The sequence below is a fragment of the Talpa occidentalis genome, unplaced genomic scaffold (genome assembly GCF_014898055.3).
Source record: "Talpa occidentalis isolate TD23 unplaced genomic scaffold, MPIMG_talOcc4v2.1 talOcc4.10, whole genome shotgun sequence".
NCBI lineage: Eukaryota > Metazoa > Chordata > Mammalia > Eulipotyphla > Talpidae > Talpa > Talpa occidentalis.
Window position 1 is genome coordinate 10,065,608 of NW_023600993.1, and position 17,226 is coordinate 10,082,833.

The 17,226-nt window shown below is 57.7% G+C and overlaps 1 protein-coding gene across 2 annotated transcripts in view; it reads right to left on the reverse strand.

Moving 5' to 3' along the window:
- Positions 1-794: 794 nt before the first annotated feature.
- The window catches only part of CHCHD6 (coiled-coil-helix-coiled-coil-helix domain containing 6), a 224,959-nt gene continuing 208,527 nt past the window's right edge, over positions 795-17,226 (reverse strand). For both annotated transcript variants that reach the window (XM_054688287.1, XM_054688322.1), the window contains exons 7-8: positions 3,473-3,611; positions 795-984 (exon numbers count right to left, since the gene is read on the reverse strand). In XM_054688287.1, the coding sequence (XP_054544262.1) occupies positions 979-984; positions 3,473-3,611 (145 nt within the window). In that variant the 3' untranslated portion in view covers positions 795-978. The remainder of the gene's footprint in view (positions 985-3,472; positions 3,612-17,226) is intronic.

Consider the following 17,226-nt stretch of genomic DNA (forward strand, 5'->3'; position numbering starts at 1 on the left):
CCCCTCCTCCTGCTGCCTCGCACAGCTGGGCCAGGCCAGAGTGCATCTGGGTGTGGTCCAGATGCCTGAGTGGGGATCCTGCCAAAGGTCACAGGGAGGTGTGTCTGGAGCAACTGAGCAGAGCACAACCCAGCTGTCACCTGCCCTTCAGTTCCTGTGTCCCTTTCCAGTGGCAGAATCACTGACACCCAAGCCAGACACCTGTCCCTGCCCAACCAAACCTAGTGTCCTGACAATCTAGTTCCTAAGCCTCGCCTCTGAGGCCTGCAATGCTCTGCTCTGCCTCAGTCCTGCCCGGCTCCAGCCCACCTTCCCCTGAGAGCCAGGGTGGTCTCACTCTGAGGGTCTGGACACAGCTGCCCTCTGCAGAAGACCCCAATGCCTGGGCCTGGCATCCACCCCCTACCCCTCTGCAAACGTCCAGTTGTGGGGTCTGTGCCCGCCCCACCCCACCCCCGCCCTGAGCAGCATACCATGCTGCTGGGCATCTAGGATCCCACTCTACCCAGTCTCCGGCTCTCCAGCACCACCCATCTAGCTTTCTGTCAGAGCCGAGACACCTTTTCTCCTTGCTCCATGCCGAGAAAGAGCGGCTTTCCCCTCATTTTGTGTCATACCTGCTCTGGGAGGCCTTTGGCCACTGCAGTGAGTTACGATTTCCAAACCTGTCCCCCCGCTAGGCTGGGTCCTCCCTGAGGGGTGCGGTCTCCTTCAGCCTGTGTCACCAGGGTCCAGCGTGGGGCTGGACACGGAGGAGGCCGCAGCGACGGTCTGGCCGCCAAGCGATTGACTGAAACATTCCAACGCTTTATTTCTTTTTGGACAGAAGCACACATAATATTTCTTAAGTGCATGGCAGCCCGAGCACAGGAGTCTGAGGCCCAGCAGGAAGCGGCTGGCTCTATGGACTGTGGTCCCATACCTGGTCCCTTCTTCAGGGCTCCCGGCACTGCCAGAGCCGGGAAGGACGGCGGCTCCTCAGCCCTGGAAGGAGAACAGGTCAGAGTTTAGTCACTGCCCTGCGCTGCAGGGGCCTTGTGCAGGCTGTGCCCTCAGCTCGAGAGGGCCCGGCTCTCAGGCTGCCCGAGGGCACAGCCACCTGCGAGCCCCTCTCTCTCCGCTCCGAGACCTGGGACAGGACCTCTTCACCTCCATGCCCAGCGTCCGCTCAGCACATGCCACAGCAGCCACTGGCACAGAGCCTCCGCTCCGCGGGCCCCCACCAGCCCCCACACATAGACAGGCTCAGCCCAGTCGATGGTGGCCTCACCGAGGCCTCCCTTCTGCCCTCCGAAGCATTCAGAGTTTTCTAAATGAGGCCACTTGGAGTGCAGGCCTCACCATCAGGCTGTTGCTTGCTGGATGAAACCCGCCGCGAGGTGCTGTCCACAGCCACACTTCCCCGGGCTTGCAGGGCACCCACAGGCGCTGGCGCTCACCCCAGGATGTCTCCCTGCCCAGTTCTCAAACAGGTGTACCTCTCTCCTACCTGCTCCCTGGCTGCTCCCTGTGCCCGCCCCGGGGCCACTCTGAGGGGCAAACGGCTATCAGGGGAACCTTCCTTTAACCCTCCTATGGTTTCTGCCAGGATGCTGTGGGGAGGAGGCTGGCAGAGGGGCAGGCGTGCCTGCAGTGCTGGCTGCACCTCACAGGCAGGGGGCAGAGGGTGCGCCCGAGCCCGCGGGAGTTGGGTGGAACACGCTTCCCAAGAAGGAAGACACACAGCGAATGCAGCGGAGTGGGAGCTGGGCCGGCCTCTGCTGCTGCCAGTTGCTCCGTCTCCAATTTGGGTGTTAATAATGCCAGGGGTGGGGGCCGGGAAGGAGGGAGGCCTGGCAGTGCCCCAGCGCCTCTCTCAGGCGTGCCGGAGCTGCAGAGAACACTCTGGAGTTGAATGCAATCTGTCTGCCTTCGTAATCACATTTTTGCCCCGGTGAAATGAAGATGTATTGGTAAGACGTTCGTTAAGGATACAGTCTGCTGGGGGCAGGGGGCAGGGGCTTGGGGCCTGGGAGAGCCGGGGAGGACAGTCAGGGCTGGACGGGAGGAGACCCCCGCTGGGAAGCCAGGCAGCTGCAGGGGGGCCCAGGTCTTGCCTGCAGCAAAAAGTCAGGTGTGTGGTGAGCAGGGGCTTGGAGCAGTCTGCATCTGGGCACGCCTCTATCAGACCTGGTAGGTACAAAGAAGCACTGGGAGAGCCACCTGCTCCCGCTGGCCCACAGGGCATGTCCAGGGCAGCTCCCGACTCCCTCTGCCGACCGTGTGGCCTGGAGGGCTGGCCGTGTCTTTCACGCTCAACTTGAAAGGGAGCGGACGCCTTGCCAGGGCCCATGACAGGAGGCCTAGCCAGGCGTTTTGCCCACCTAATCCGAACTGCCGGGGTCTGTTGGCTTCTGTGCTGAGCAGACTCCGGGCAGCGGTGCTGGGGCGGGTGCCAGCGCGGATGGGTGGGTGCGTGCCAGGTGGAGTCACGGCCCTCGCGGTGGAAAGGTGAGGGGGCTCTGGTGAGGCATGTTTCTACTCCACAGGAGAAGAATTCTGCAGCTGGGCCACATGATCTCTGACCTCAGCCTCTCCTCCACCACAGCACCTTCTCTCCTGCTCTGACCCAAGACTTTCCATGGAATCCATGGAAAGAAGGCCCCTCCAGTGGCTCTTTCAACCCACTACAACCGACATGCCAGCCCTCTGGTCAGGTCAAGCCAGGTGCCTCTACATGGGAGGTGAAAGGGGGGGAAGGGTCAGGGTGGTAGAGGGGTCAGGGCAGCCTGGAGCTGGGCCTGGGAGGGGGATGGAGTTGTCTAGAAGAGGAGCAGGAACTGGGGGGTGTGTAGAGATGGCAAGGTCAGGAAAGGAGGCCAGGCCTTGGGAGGGGTCACGGCCCTCCATGGCCCTCGACTAATAAGATGGCCTGGTCAGCCTGAAGTGGGGCTGGGGGGCAGGAAAGACCAGGGACCACCGTGATCCCCTCCCATTCCCCAGAGGTTGGGCCCTGGCATGCCAGGAGCGGTGAGGGACAGCAAGGTACCCAGTCTTTACCCTCTGCAGGCAGGCTGCCTGGCTCCCCGACCTCCCCGATTAGAAGGTTCTTCCGTGGAGCATCCAGCTCTTTGGATGAGCCCTACCCTGCACGGTGAGACCCCTGTGTGTTCTCACCTCTCACTGTCCGAAGGTAGGAAGTGGGTGGCTTATGTGTGCCCTTAATTAGGTGGTCAGCCCTTGACTTCACCCAGCACTGTTGCCAGCCTCAGCCTCATGGGGCACAGTGCTCCTGCCCAGATGTCCAGGTGCAAGCCCAGGAACTGCCAGGCAGAATGCGCAGGTGGGGGCTGAGGTCATCTAAGGCCTAAGAGTCTCTCACTGTGCAAAAGGCAGAAGACTTGTGAGGTCTGACTCAGCAGCCCGAGGCAGAGAGATACCTCCAGTTCTTGCAGGGCCCTGCCCCCGCCAGCCCGGCAGCCCTGGCCCTTACCTTGCGGGCGGCGGCACTCACGCAGTGCTGGTAAGCCTTGACCAGGTCGGAGCACAGGAGCACCTCCTGCACGTGGGCTCGGTAGCAGCGCAGGAGCTGGGCCTGCAGTGCGGAGCACACGGGCTCCTGTCTGCGGGGCCTGCGGGGACAGAGAGAGGGGGCTGGGCTGGGGCCGGGAGCAGGGGTGAGGGCTCACTCACCTGGTACCAGACGCCCTCAGAGAGGACCAGGGGCACTCAGGGGTCAAGCGCCATGTGGGCGGCTCCCAGGCAGCAGATGCCAGAGGACTGGGTTGTGTGGCTCAGGGTATGCCCTAGGGGGAGGGGGGCAGCTGGGGGAACCCCGCCCCACCCTGCACTCTGGCTGCCTTCCAGCACGCCTCCCTCCTGAGGAGCACACTGGATTGTGCCAGTGACGAGACAGTGCAGCTATCTGCTGATCCAGAGCTGTTTGTTCTGATTTATTATTCTAATCCATGAACGACAGAAACCGCAGAAATGTCTAAAGAAGAAATAAAAATTTCCAAATCTTACTGTCTACAGGTAACTACTGCAGTATTTTAGGGGTATTTTGCTGTTTTTTTCTATATTCCTCTATCAAGGGACTTCTGGAATCCACAAAAAGGAATATGCTCTCTTTTAAGAATATGAACAACAAAAGGGAAATAATGATCACGCGCCAGGTGGTCGCCAGCATCCTCGGGCCACTGACGGGACCCTCTCCAATGCCCCACCCTCCCCTCCCCTTCCACTCTCTCGCACACACACACTTACACATACACACCCACCCTCTTCAGTCACACATACCTCACACACATGCACACCTACCCACACGCTTACACGCCCATACATGTGCACACCCGCACACACGGACATTGACACACACGGACACGCATGTAGACCCACGCACAGGCACGCTTTCTCATACACACCCTGTACATGTGCACTCTTCTCATACACACGCACACACAGATGCATGTCCTCTCACACACTGCAAGCACGCACTCTTCTCAGAAAACACATGCACATACACGCCCAGGTACACACTCACACTGCAGTGCTCCCGGGCCAGGTGCGCACAGGAAGGAGCCGCAGAGACACAGACGGAACGGCAGGGCAGCAGCCCCGACGTGGCTGGTCTTTCAGCACTGAACACCCCCCATGGCTCAGGCATTCAAGTGGAGTGTAAAAATGCAGAAAACCACTCCTCGAGTTCCTCGGCAATGAAAGGCTTGCTATTATGCTTTCTGCAGCTCTGCTCCTGTCACGCAGGGGGAGACTTGTAGGTTCATAATTCTCCTGGCCCAGTATCTCTATACTTAAAAAATCGAGCCATGCCACGGTTGCTGGAACGGAGCGGCAGCATTATTATTTTAAGACAACTCAAACAAACCGAGTTCGTCAGTTAAGAGCAGCAAGGAAGGGAACCGTCTGCAGCTTGGGAAACGTGATATCAGGACGTAGCTGTCTCACTTGGCAAGTCTGCAGGAGGCACTTTCTGGATGGTGGCACCACCGTTGCTGCCAGGGGACGGCCCCCTCTCCCGGGCACCATCCCCATGAGCCAGATGCCATCCTCTGGCCCGCCGTCTCCACACATCTCCTCTCTCCTCTCCCAGCGGCCAGGCCTGGATGATACGCCCACCCTCTGAACAGTCTCTAACAAGGGGAGTGAAATGACCATGTTCAGCTCAGACAAAAAGACTTGGGGCCAGGACTTGAACATCCAAGGCTTGTGAGCTGAAGGAATGGGAGGGGTGGTGGGGCCTGCCCAGGGCGTCCATGCCACACCATTGCTAAGGCCGAGTCTCGGAGGGCAGCGTGTAAAACAGCCAGTCCCTGGAAGAGGGAGGCAGAAGGGCAGCTGAGGAGGCCACACGGCCGTTCTACCCCGACCACGTGTGATTCCATGAGGTTTTGAAGACGGTGCGCGCTGAGAGCAGGGGGACGGCGGGGCCGCTGACACGGTTCCGCCTCACGTCCTCCCCGTGTGGAGGAGTCCTGGAGATTTCTTCCTTCAGGAGGACACATGGGCTCCGTGCTCAGTGCTACCCTCCCTTCCGGCACACTTTAGACAGAGGGTGCCTGGGGAGTCCTTCAACTGGCTCCAGTCGCTACTGCAGACCCATCTGGGGCAGCGCATGCCTCGGGCGCTGCAGGGGACACCTGCTTCCACCGACGCTGGTACGTCTTGTTCAGAGGCCCTATGTTCACAACCCTTCTGACAAAGATGCGTGGAGCTGTGGGCATCCCGGAATGGGGTTTCCCGGGAGGACAGCGGCCTGCTGGAGGCGTTCTCTCGGGCGTCCTCCGTGTGCTGACTCCCTCCCGCCGTTGCCTGCTCTCCTTCAGACCGAGCCTCGCTTTCTGCCTGCCGCCCCAACTCTCCTCCCTCTTTGTTTTCCTCCCTCGCTCAGTCCTCGGGCGGGAGGGGTAGAGGGGCAGCTCGGCCCTTTCAGAGTCCAGGCCTGCCCTTACTGGGGGATGCCTGGAGGTCGTGCACTGAGGGGGCCTGCTCCTTCCACACCGCCCCCCACACACTCTCCGAGCTGGTGCACACCTCTCTCGCCCCCGGGAAGCGGCATCTGCCCCCACGATCACCCCCACCCCCAGCACCTGCTCCTGGCTGCAGCTCAGTGGCTGGCAGGCATTGGCAGGTACCTGTAGCCGGACAGGGGAAGCTCCAGGCTCAGTGGAGCAGAGCTGTTCCGAGCTACACGCAAGCTGGAGGCTCACAAGTCTGTGTGGCAGACCTAGCTCACGACACAGTGGGGGCAGAGGACCTGGGCCGGCGCCCTGCCCAGTCACCGGGAGCCGGTGCTCTGACCCCCACAGCCGCGCCCTCTCCGGATCCACCACCCGACACAGCCTCCGCTAGCACAGGCCGGAAATGGGCCGAGCAGCCGCTTTGCACCTGGTCCTGCTCCTCTGGCTTCAGGTCCCTGGACCAGCGGCCCTGTGCGTTTTGAGGGCAAATCTCACAGAACACCCAGTTCAGAAGAAACTGGGCCGTGGTGAAATCCATCCCCTCCACACCAATATCACTCTGGCTGCAGAGGCCTCTCTCCTCTGGGATTTATCAGGAACAATATGAGGAGACAGAACGGCAGGCAAATGTCAACTGGAAGAAATTTCACCCATTTGCCTGCAAACGGTTCTGAATGGGATAGGACAGGAGAGCACAGCTCTCCAAATAAAAAGCTTTCTCTGAAGCAAGGCAGGGCTAGTCCTGGGTCAACCCATTCAAGCAAGCTGGCGCATTCTATCCAAGCCCGGCCCCGCCCAGCCTGGTCCCTGGCAACCCTGTTTACACTGCATACAAAACAGCTCAAATTTTTAGAAACACTCAGTCTTGTGAACAGCTGCTCTTCAAATGCACAAAAAATGTCTGCACAGCGAGCTGTGTACTTCCCAGGGACCGAGCTGAGTCCTGTTCCCCTCCCGAGGGGCCTTCATCAGCACGGACACAGGCACTACCTGTTAAGATAGGTGGCTTGAGGGGTCTCCACCCCAAGTCAGAAGTCCTCGAAAGCACTGCTAAGGAAGTAGGCTCTCGTCAACAGCCAGCCCTTGCGCTGCTCTCCCGCTCCATGGGCACACACCTGCCCCAGGCTGATGGAGACCAGACGGGGGTGCGTGCTGTGGTTGTCAGTGCGGGAACCAAGGTGGGGTGGGGAGGCCGGCGTTACTGGTAGTGCTGGGAGGAGACGAGCGACACAGGAGGGCTGGCACTGCCACGCCAGGTGCAGGCTTGAAGGTGGGACCCTGTCTGAACATGTCCCTCCCCCTACAACCTGCTGTTGTTCCAGATCCAGCTCAAATCTCACCCAGGCCTCCCAGCTCCTCCTTCCTCAGGAATCCCAGGGCACGTGTCCTTCATGCAGGACCAGCAGATGCCTGAACATCGTGCCCTGTGGGCCAGAGGGGAGAATGGACAGGCCCAGGGGTAGGTTCTTGTTCTGCCACTTCCCCTGTGGTTGGGAGTCTGATGAGAAGAGTTGCGCCACACAGAGCTGCCAGGTGGGCGGGCAGGTGGTCCTCAACCCCGGCATGGCCTCTGGTCAGCCCCGCCTGTCATGGGTACTCAGCAAAGAGGTGAATGTGTTCAGCCTGCACAAGGGCTTCTACCCCCATGTTCTAGTAGCCCCAAGGGCAGGTGCGGCAGCCACAGGGCTGGGGCACACACGAGCAGACCACAAAGAACATCTGACCTTCAAGTACTGCCCTGTCCTCTCAAAACAATGGACCCACGGCTGACGGGATGCTGGAAGCATGACGAGGAAGCTAAGAAAGGCGAAGTGGGCAGCACGAATACCGTGATGATGCTGGGCCTTCAGCACCATGGGTAGCCCCCTCCCTCCAAGAGCCGCCCCAGAAGCAGATCCCGTCTCCTTGGTGGGGTAACACTTTTCCTGATGTGAGAGGTAATAGAATGACACCAGGGAAGGCAAAGGAGTGGCCGGACAGGAAAGCCAGGCGCTGCCTCCTGTTCCGGCACCACACACTGACAGGCTGACGAGGCTCCCCGAGAGCCCCCCAGGACACTCTGGCCCAGTGCTAGTCCTCTCACCACCAGGCCCCCCAGTGGGACCCCTTCCACCTCCAGGCCTGCCTACGCCCCACCTTGGGCTTCAAAGACCCTCACTCTCTTTCCTCTGCTGTGCAGACCCCTGGGCCAACTCATCACCCACTCCTGCCCATCAGAGCTTCTTCCCACGGCTGCCTGTCTCTCGCCAGAGCTGGAGGGCGCCCCACGACAGTCCCCAGGGTCCCTCGCATGCACACTCCGCCTGCCATGTGCCCCATGCCCCATGCCCTCTTGGAGACTCACCATCCTGCACAGGGAGCCTGACGCCACCCTGAATCTCCTGGGAGAGGTGCTGCCACCCGCAGTCATTCACCCCGGAAGGCAGCCTGGAGTCATTCCAGAATCTCCCCCTACTTTCACTCCAGATGTGTCCCCCTTCATGCTAGACGTTTCCCACTCGCCTTCTAATCACATCTTCCCCACCTCTCCCCAAACTCGCTGAAAACTGAAGCTGCATTCATTCCACCTCCCCAAGAGCTCAGAAGTGCCTCCTCTCCATCCCAGTGACCAACTGACCCTACTGGGCGGCACTAGATGCCGCTCCTGCCCCTGCCCATCCCCCACCCTCCATCACCAGAGGCCTCCTAACCCCTCAGCTGCTCCATCTTTCTCTGGCTCGCATCTGTAGAGGTCAAAACCGCCTGTCTCCTACCTCCTCTACTCCACCTCCTCTTGCAATTCTGGGTTCCCAGAGCAAACCCCCCCCCCCCACACCTTCTTATTGGTCCTTCTGGAAGGCCCCTTTCTCCCCTCTAGGTCTCAGGTCTTCTGAGGCCGGACTTCCCTTGACCTCACCCCACAGCTTCTCTCTCCCCACCAGCTACCTCCCCCAAAGCCTACTTGTGAGGTCTGGGCGCCTGCTTCCTTGGACCCAGCGTGCCAAGGAGCACATCATCACCTCAGTCCCAGGCTCACAGACCCCTCTCTCCTGCCTAGAGGGGCCCTTCTGCAGGCCAAGGGCACCTCCACCAGTGATCCCATCTCACCTCCTAGCAGCTGAGTGGCCTCTCCTACTGGCTTTTCTCTCTTGTACTTTTACCATCCCACTTACCCTCTGAAAACATACTCATCTTTCCAAAAAGTCTAGCAACACAGCAGATCCATTACTACTCTTGCCTCTTAGCTCCCGCTCAGCAGGCTCTCCTTTCCCAGAGCGCCGCTCGGGCCTCTGCTCCCAGGACTGGTCTCCAAGTGCATCTTCATCAGGCTCTTCTTGCTCCAAGACCCCCCCACCACAGCCTCCCGGGGCCCACCAGCTGCCCTTCCTCTTCCTCCTCTCATCTCTGCAGATACCACTAATGGGGAAGGGGTCATCCTGAGGTAGAGAGGGCCCCTAACCCACTACGACCAGTGCCCTTATAAAAGCAGACACACACACACACACACACGTACGCACGCATGCATGCACGCACGCACACACGCACGCACACACACACAGGAAGAAGGTCCTATGATGAAGGAGGCTGAGACTGGAGCAAGAGGCCTTCTAGCCCAGCAATGGCAGGGCCCGCGAGCAACTCCTGAGCCTAAAGAAAGGCTTGGCACACATTCCTTTCTCCAGCCTCCAGGGAGAGTCTGGGCCTACTGTCTACGAGCACCCAACTCGGGTTCTTCATCATAACAGCCTGGGGTCGCGCATAGTCAGCCGTGCAGGAAAGGGATCTGACCACCACTCCCCAGGCCCCCTGCTAGAGGCAGAGCTGGCAGGTGGAGCAACCACTGCTGGGGGGTGGAGCAACCACTCATTGCCTTTCTAACAGAGAGCAACCTGCACCTTTCTGTGACAGGCTACACACAAGCTCGCTTCTCCAAGAGCCAGCTTGGAGTCTGCACAGCTTCTAGACTGCCACCCACATAAGGTGTGATGTCCACTTAGTGGAGAACTGGGCTCTGCCGACGTGCCGGACCTCACCTGACTGACAAGTGGAGGGGCCATGGCTCTGGGCTGTAGCGCTCCGCCCTGTTCACCTGGGCACCCTCAGAACCAGAACCAATACCTGCCTGGACCTAACACATGCCAGGTCCTAAGACTATCCCCGACAGTCCGGTAAGGGGTGTCACTGCCCCATTCTGTAGATGGGGACACTGACCTCAGAGAGGTTAAGTGACTTGCCCATAATCTCACAGCAGTAAGAGGGAGCCAGGATAAGAACTTGCTCTCCATACCGTGTCTATCTTAGAACTTGACTCTGAAAAATTCCAAAATTAGAAACCACTAAGGTATTGAAAAAAAAAGCAAAGCACGCTTGCCCCAAACCACATAGCACGCAGGGCTCTCGAAGGGACGCAGAAGTTTTCGGATTCAAAGTGGAAGGTAGGGCGCGGGGCCGAGGGGGGCAAGGCTGGCAGATGCAGAGGCACGGGAGGAAGGTGATGAATGTGTGGTCGCGCAAAGCTGACAACAAAGGCCAGCGTCAACTGGAAAGGTGGGAAGGACCAAGGAAAAGAAACAAAGCGACCCCCAGCGATGCAGGTCTGGGTCAGAGCAGAAAAGCGTCTCCCTCCATCACGGGCCCGGGCGGCGGGAGAGGGTCGCGTGAACCAAGCTGGGGGGCTCTCTGCCCAGCTCGCCGCGCCTTCACATGCGCAGTCCCAAGCCCGCTGTGTGCGCTCTTATTTAATAAATGAAATCTCATCAACTTATCCTTCTTCTATTATCACTGCTGACATCAATCTGATAATATTGGCCTGGTGTGGAATTGGGCTATTATATGTCCTCCTGATATTTAATTTCAGAGAAACATCGGCAGGGGGTGAATATATGGAGCAGGCTTTTTATTACAGGCAGCAGTAAGGAGATTCCAAGTGAATTAGACATTCATCTTCGTCAGGTCCAATCTAGCTATTCAGGAGAGGTTTCTGCTTTAACCCGTGGCTAGGGCTGAGGTGCTGACGAGTCCAGCCGGTTACTGAGGACTTGGTTAACTGGCTGCTATCGACCATGTGCCATTCAGCCTGGGTAAGCGGAACCCAAAGATCCCACCATCGATCAACATGCCAGGCGGGATCACTATCAGCGGCTCGATGCCGGCCTCCAGCTGCCCCCATCCCTCAGGCGGGTGGCAGCTATTCCGAGAGCCGAGGTCTGGCGCGACGGCCTTTCCGCCGAGAGCCGAGGGACAGCTCTGCTCCCCAGGGGAACCGGAACACAAATTGGTCCCTGGTTGCCGCTTAGTCAATGAAGAAGAGGCTGCCTGTGACGGGATTCTTCCCCAGAACACTCGGTTCCCACACATATCACACACGGAATGGGCCATTCACTCCTTTGTTCCTTTGTTGAAAAAATAATAGCGGATGCACCCCTTCCCATAGCCCCCCCTCACCACCACAGCTCCACGGGAGGGAGCGGGCCTGCGATTTCTGGGCATCCACAATGAGGAAGGAAGCAGCAGAGGCACAGTGGTCCTCAGTGTTTGAGGAGAGCCACACTGAGAGCCCACCTGGGGCTGAAGAGCTTGCTGACGAGGATTCTGCCCCTGGGAGGCCTCCAGCTCAGCCCCTCAGCAGCCGTGGCCCTGGGGCAGCCTCAGGCCCGGGGTGCTCTGCCTGGAGCAGAGGGCACAGTGGAGGCTTTCAGGACACAGCCTCTCTGCACTGGCCCGCACCCGAGAAGGGAGCCAGACACAGTGACTGCCCCGAGGGCCCCCAGGTCCCCACAGTCTGAGGGCAGCCGCCGCTTCTTTCCCTTCCCTTCCCATCTCCCACCCAGCAACTTCAGCCACCTGCTGTTTACCTCCTCACTCTCGTGGGCCCACACCCCCATCTCCTGGCCCACACTGGCAAGTGGGACCTCCCTCAGCACAATGGCACAGAAGCCCTGCCCCGGAACACCTGGGAGAGGATGCCCACTGGTCTAGGCTGCCCTTCTACCTCTGTGCCTCAGCCCTGCTGTTCTCACCACCGAGTTCCCGGGACCTGTGGTGTGGTGGACTCTGCCCAAAACTACCTCCCAAAGGCACTCACTGCGAAAGAGCCTCCTCACACGTGCCAGTCTTTGCCAAGTACCTGCCTCTGTCCGGCTCTACTCTCCTGGCCCGCCCGGCCGCTTCCCCCTCTCAACAAGCCTTTCCACAGAGAAAGGTGAGAGTGGGCCTAGCCACTCCACTGCACCACCCCCAGGTAAACAAGCATCACTTTCTTCATCCAAGTTAACTACATTCACCACACAAAGACCCTCATGATGGGGAGCATCACACCTGACCTCAGGGACTCCACCCACTTAGGTAAGGCCCAGAGGCGGGGCCAGCCCCTCCCTGTGACACCAGGTCCTCTTAATGTGAGGTCAACACCTTCTGCCTGAAGACCCTGGGCAGGTTGCTTCCAGACACACAGCTGCACTGACACCCAGACACACAAAGCACTGCAGGGGCTAAGTGAGGTCCAGGAGCCAGGACAAGAGGACTGTGACCCATGGCTGAATTTCCTGAGGTGACACCCTGAGCAGCGATGTGCTGGCCAGAAGCTGTCACGCAGCCTGCACAAGTGTGCTGCAGAGGAGGGATCCAGGTCTCGGGAGCACCTATCCCCAGGGGTTGTCTGTGAGACATAAAGGGTGAGGGGCACCAGTGTCCTCAGAGGATCTGTGGCTATTCTTCACAGGCCAGGACTGAGGCGGAAGATGCTGCTGAGGAGATGGGCTCCTGAGCTCACGGGAGGAGCGCGGGACTCCAGGGCCCCTCAAAGGAGGCGGAAGTCTCCTGTGGTGGCCAGTGTTGCTGGCACTGAGCCACTGGATAGCCGCTCAAGTCTTAGCTGATTTGCATAAGTGAAGAGACCCTTAGTCAAATGAGGAATATTTGACTACAGTCAGCATGGTAGACCTCAAATAACAGTGACAGGCCTGCCCCAATTCCCAGACCTAAGCCCCTTCAGGAGAGCTGCAGGTGAGAAAGTGCCAGTGAGAGGAACCCATGTGAGACTGGAGAAAGACAGAAGTCACTTTTCTTCAGTGGCATGAGGTGAAGAGAGGGGCTCTTGAGAACCTCCTACTTCTTTCATGGAGGTGGAGACAGCTAGAGATCCTCAAGAGTCTGGAGAATTCCAGCATCTTCTCCATCGGTTCTTGAGAAGATTCCAGCTTCCATGCTTGAGGTTGAGATCTTCCAGGTCCACACCATGACCTCCAACAGCAGCCTTACGACCTCCTGCATCTCTTCCAAGGCCAGTGTAACGCCTGGATCCTGTATTAATCCTTTCACACCTGGAAGCCACAGAGTGCCTTCTCTTTTCCAGACTGAACGCTGAATGACACAAACCCCGTCTTCTCGGGCGTAAGTCATCTTTCATTCTTCTTCACCCGTCCCTTGCCGTCAGGCTGCTGGTCTCTCAGAAGTCCATCTGGCTTCACTCCAGTTGACTGACTATCTCTGTAACAGTTGTCGCCATTATGAGTTTGCTTTCCCTCTGCTCACCCATCCATCCACATGCCAACACATGAAGGATTTCCGTAAGCCAAGCACTCCCCCCATGAGGGGTGGGGGGGCTCACAGGGAATAAAGTCAGTCCCATCCCACACTCATGCAGCCTCTGATGGAACAGACTAGAAACACCTGCATCAAGCAACCACACACATAGATGTGGCGTGACAGAGTGGAAGGCAGGCATGGGCGGTGACAGGACTTGGCTGGGGGTTGCCCTAGGGAAAGGGACCAGAGGAGAAGAAGCCCCCCGAGGAGGTGAGGCTGGCGCTGGGCCCACAGGAGTGGAGAGCAGAGTCCTGTTTACTCTGGGTCCCAAATCTCTTAGGGCACTGTTGCCACTTCCCTGTCTTCTGTCCCTATTACCTGTCCCTACACTCCACAGTGGCTTCCCAGCGCCTCCCTATTCCCTCCGGCCCACCCTCCGCTCCTCCCCCAGTGTGTGTAACAAGTAATCCAACAATGAGCCAGTGCCCAGCCTGACTCCCGTGGACGCAACCCAGCACCCTGTGTACAGAGCTCAGGCGCCTCCAAATCTGCCCTGTTCCCTGCACAGGCTCCAGACACGCCTGGGCACAGTCTCTGTTCCTGAACACTCTGGTCCTCTAGGGCTTCTGGGTTCAGTCAGGGCTAAGCCCACCTCAGCCAAGGTTGTTCTGCAGCCTCCATGCCCCCGGTTGGCAGGTTGCCTGGCCAACTGACCTGCCTTCATGGGCCACTCTACCCACTTGATTGCAAGGCCCTTGGGCCCCAGGGAGAGCCAGGTGCTTTCCACAGTATCAGCTGAGGGCCGCCTGCGCATCCACGCTGTGTCCTTGTGACATGCAGTACGGAGCTGTCACGGGCTACACTTGTGCTTCTTGTCTGGCCTGTAAAGTCCTCTCATCGCTCATTTGCTCCCAGCCCTGGCTGGTGCTGCACACGGCAGGTGCTAAATGAATAGGTGGAGAGAGAACGTGCCTCGGGCCATCCTCTTGACATGCCCCACATTTTCCTGAGTCTGAGAGGTGGCTCCCTGCCCAACGTCCCCCTTCCAAGGCTCTACACAAGTGCCACTTCTGTGGAGATGCTGGCGGGGTACTCCTCCTGACACAGGCCCACACTGCACCTGTGCTAGCTCGCCCGTGACCATGTGCCCGTGGCCCTGGGTCAGCTGCCGCCAACCTGCTTCCACTCCAGGTGCCTTGCACTGGAGCAAAGTGGTCCTGATCCTGTTCGCCTCTGCTCAGAGGCCACGCTTGACTCCAAGGGGGCTGGCACTGAGCAGCAGCTGTGAGGGCACTGAGCACTGCAGCCGGACCTGAGCAGGCAGCCTCCCTGCTGGACCAGGAGTACCTCGAGGGAGGCACCCACAGCTCATGACTGCATCGGTCCTTTCCTACCTCTGGCTTCCGTAGCCTCTCTGCATAGAGCAACGTCGATGAAAGTCTTGAGTCTCTCACGTCCCCAATGTCCATCTGGCTCCTTATTGTTACCACCACCCTTCAGCCCCCAACACCTGGCTTGGGCCTCAAGAAAACCCCTCATGTCTAGCCTCCACAGGCCATATCCTTCCTCCTGGGGACCTCCTCCCATCATCCCCCAGCTGTCTGTGACCCCAGACTCTCCCTGAAGCTCTACCTACTCCCCAGCCACTACATCCAGGTAAATAATAGCTGTGAACTATCTCCTTCACCCATCTGCACGCAGAGCTTTTCCTCACTGTCTTTCAAATTGTAGAAATGTTTTATCAGCTGAAATCTTACATATAATCTTGATAAATAAATGGATTAGTACAGAGTGGGAGCAGGAGGATGACTTCCCACTATGATGTCCCCAGAGCACATTCAGAAACCAAATGGCTCAGAAAATTCCTGGCCTTCCCCTGGTTAGCCGTGGGAATCCAGAGTGGGAGCTCCTGGGGGATGGGGAGGTTGACAGTCCCACTGCTACTAGAGGAGGCAGAGGGGTCCTCAAGGGCACCCCTTCACTGGCACGGCAGCAGTCACCAGGGTAGGAGGGGACAGTTGGCAATGTGTTCTTCAGGTAGACAGCACCCAGAAAACTCAGCCTCAATTTCTACCATCACATCGTGGCTGTGCATCAAATCTCGCGTGACCATATAGAAAGATAATACAGAAATTAAAACGACGATACAAATCTGCATGTGCCCACACAGAGGTAGGCTCGTACATGGCATGGGGATGAGGGCAGAAAAAGACACTGATGTGACTTCTCACGAGCTGGTGATCCTACCATGTGCCACAGAGCATCTGTGCTCTTGTGGGTACAGCGACGGCATCAAAACATAAGCCTGGAGAGATTGTGGATTTTTTTGAACTTTACGTTTTTCTGCATTGCTCATCTTAATAAAAATAATATTTGTGTATCATTTTTCTGATTGGAAGACAAAACTTTTGATTTTGAAAAATGGTAAAGATACACACCTGAGTATTTTTTCATTGCTGATCATTTTAAGGTGCTACTGTGAACAGCAAATCAAATAGTGCATAAACACAGGACCATCCAGGATGAAGATGGGCATAAAATGTAGAATAAAGGAGTACGGGCATGAGTAGTAGGAGCTAAGTAGCTGCTGAATTAGAAGGCAGGAACAAGGGATGTCCTTATCTCTAAAATTCTAAAACAGAAGCTCCAAATCAATTTGCTCACAGACAGAGTCAATGGAGTAAGTGTAAATTCTGGCATACTTGTTAAAAGATCGATCACGTTATTTTGGCATACCATCTTGTTCCATCACTGCCCAGGTATGTACGAGATAAAATCCCGGTTTTCTACACTGTCACAAGTCTCAGCTGTACCCACCAGTGTCCACATGGCAGGACGGTATCTCAAAGCAATTCTTGCTCTCCCCGGCATGCCCCCCACCCCGTGCATACCCACCCCACACACCCATGCACACACAGGCATGCACACAGATAGAGGGACACACAATCAGAAACTGAGAGACAGGCTGCAACAACCGACTAAAATGAGCATGAAATCAAGTAAAGACAAATGTAATTTCCTGCATCCCAGTTTAAAAAGAATCAACAGCACAAGGCTAGGAAGGGAGAGTCGTGGCTTAACAGACTTAGTACACTCCTTCTACAGTTATCTTCCTCAAACACACATCTGATCATGTCATTTCAGAGCTCAGGCACTTTGATGACTTCCCAAGGCATCAAAATGAAGCCCAAAACCCCAGGCACTCAAAAATTCTACCATCGGGTCCCAGCTGTGTTCCCAGCCACACCTCCTGGAGCGGTGGAGTCTGGAGGCAGCTGGCGCTCGGGCTGCAACCTGATGCTGCTGCTCAGTGGCTCCAGCACCCTGGGCAAGCCGTTCACTTCAAAGACGCTCATGTTATTGTCCACAGAACAGGGCTAACCATAGAGGTGATGTCTTCCACGGGACTCATGTTGCCAGGCCCATGGTGAGTGTCTGATAAATACAAATGTCCCCTCTTTCCCCCCTCCCCAACTCCCACCCAAATATTTACAGGGCACCGAAGAGCAAATGGAGCAGGAGGAGGCAGCAACAGCTTCTGGACACCCTGAGCAGGGGGGCAGCAAGGGCCTGGCCCCCGGTGGCACACCAGCAGAGCTCTCGGTCCCCTCTGCGTGGGGACTGGCAGGGGCTAACGTGCAGTGAGCCCTGAGGGAAGGGGCCCTGAGGAGCTGCAGACAAGCCCACAAGACTGACTTTTCCTTCTGTGCCTGGCTGCGGCTGCCAACTGGCATGGCCCCGGAAGTAAGAAGAGTGCTGCTGA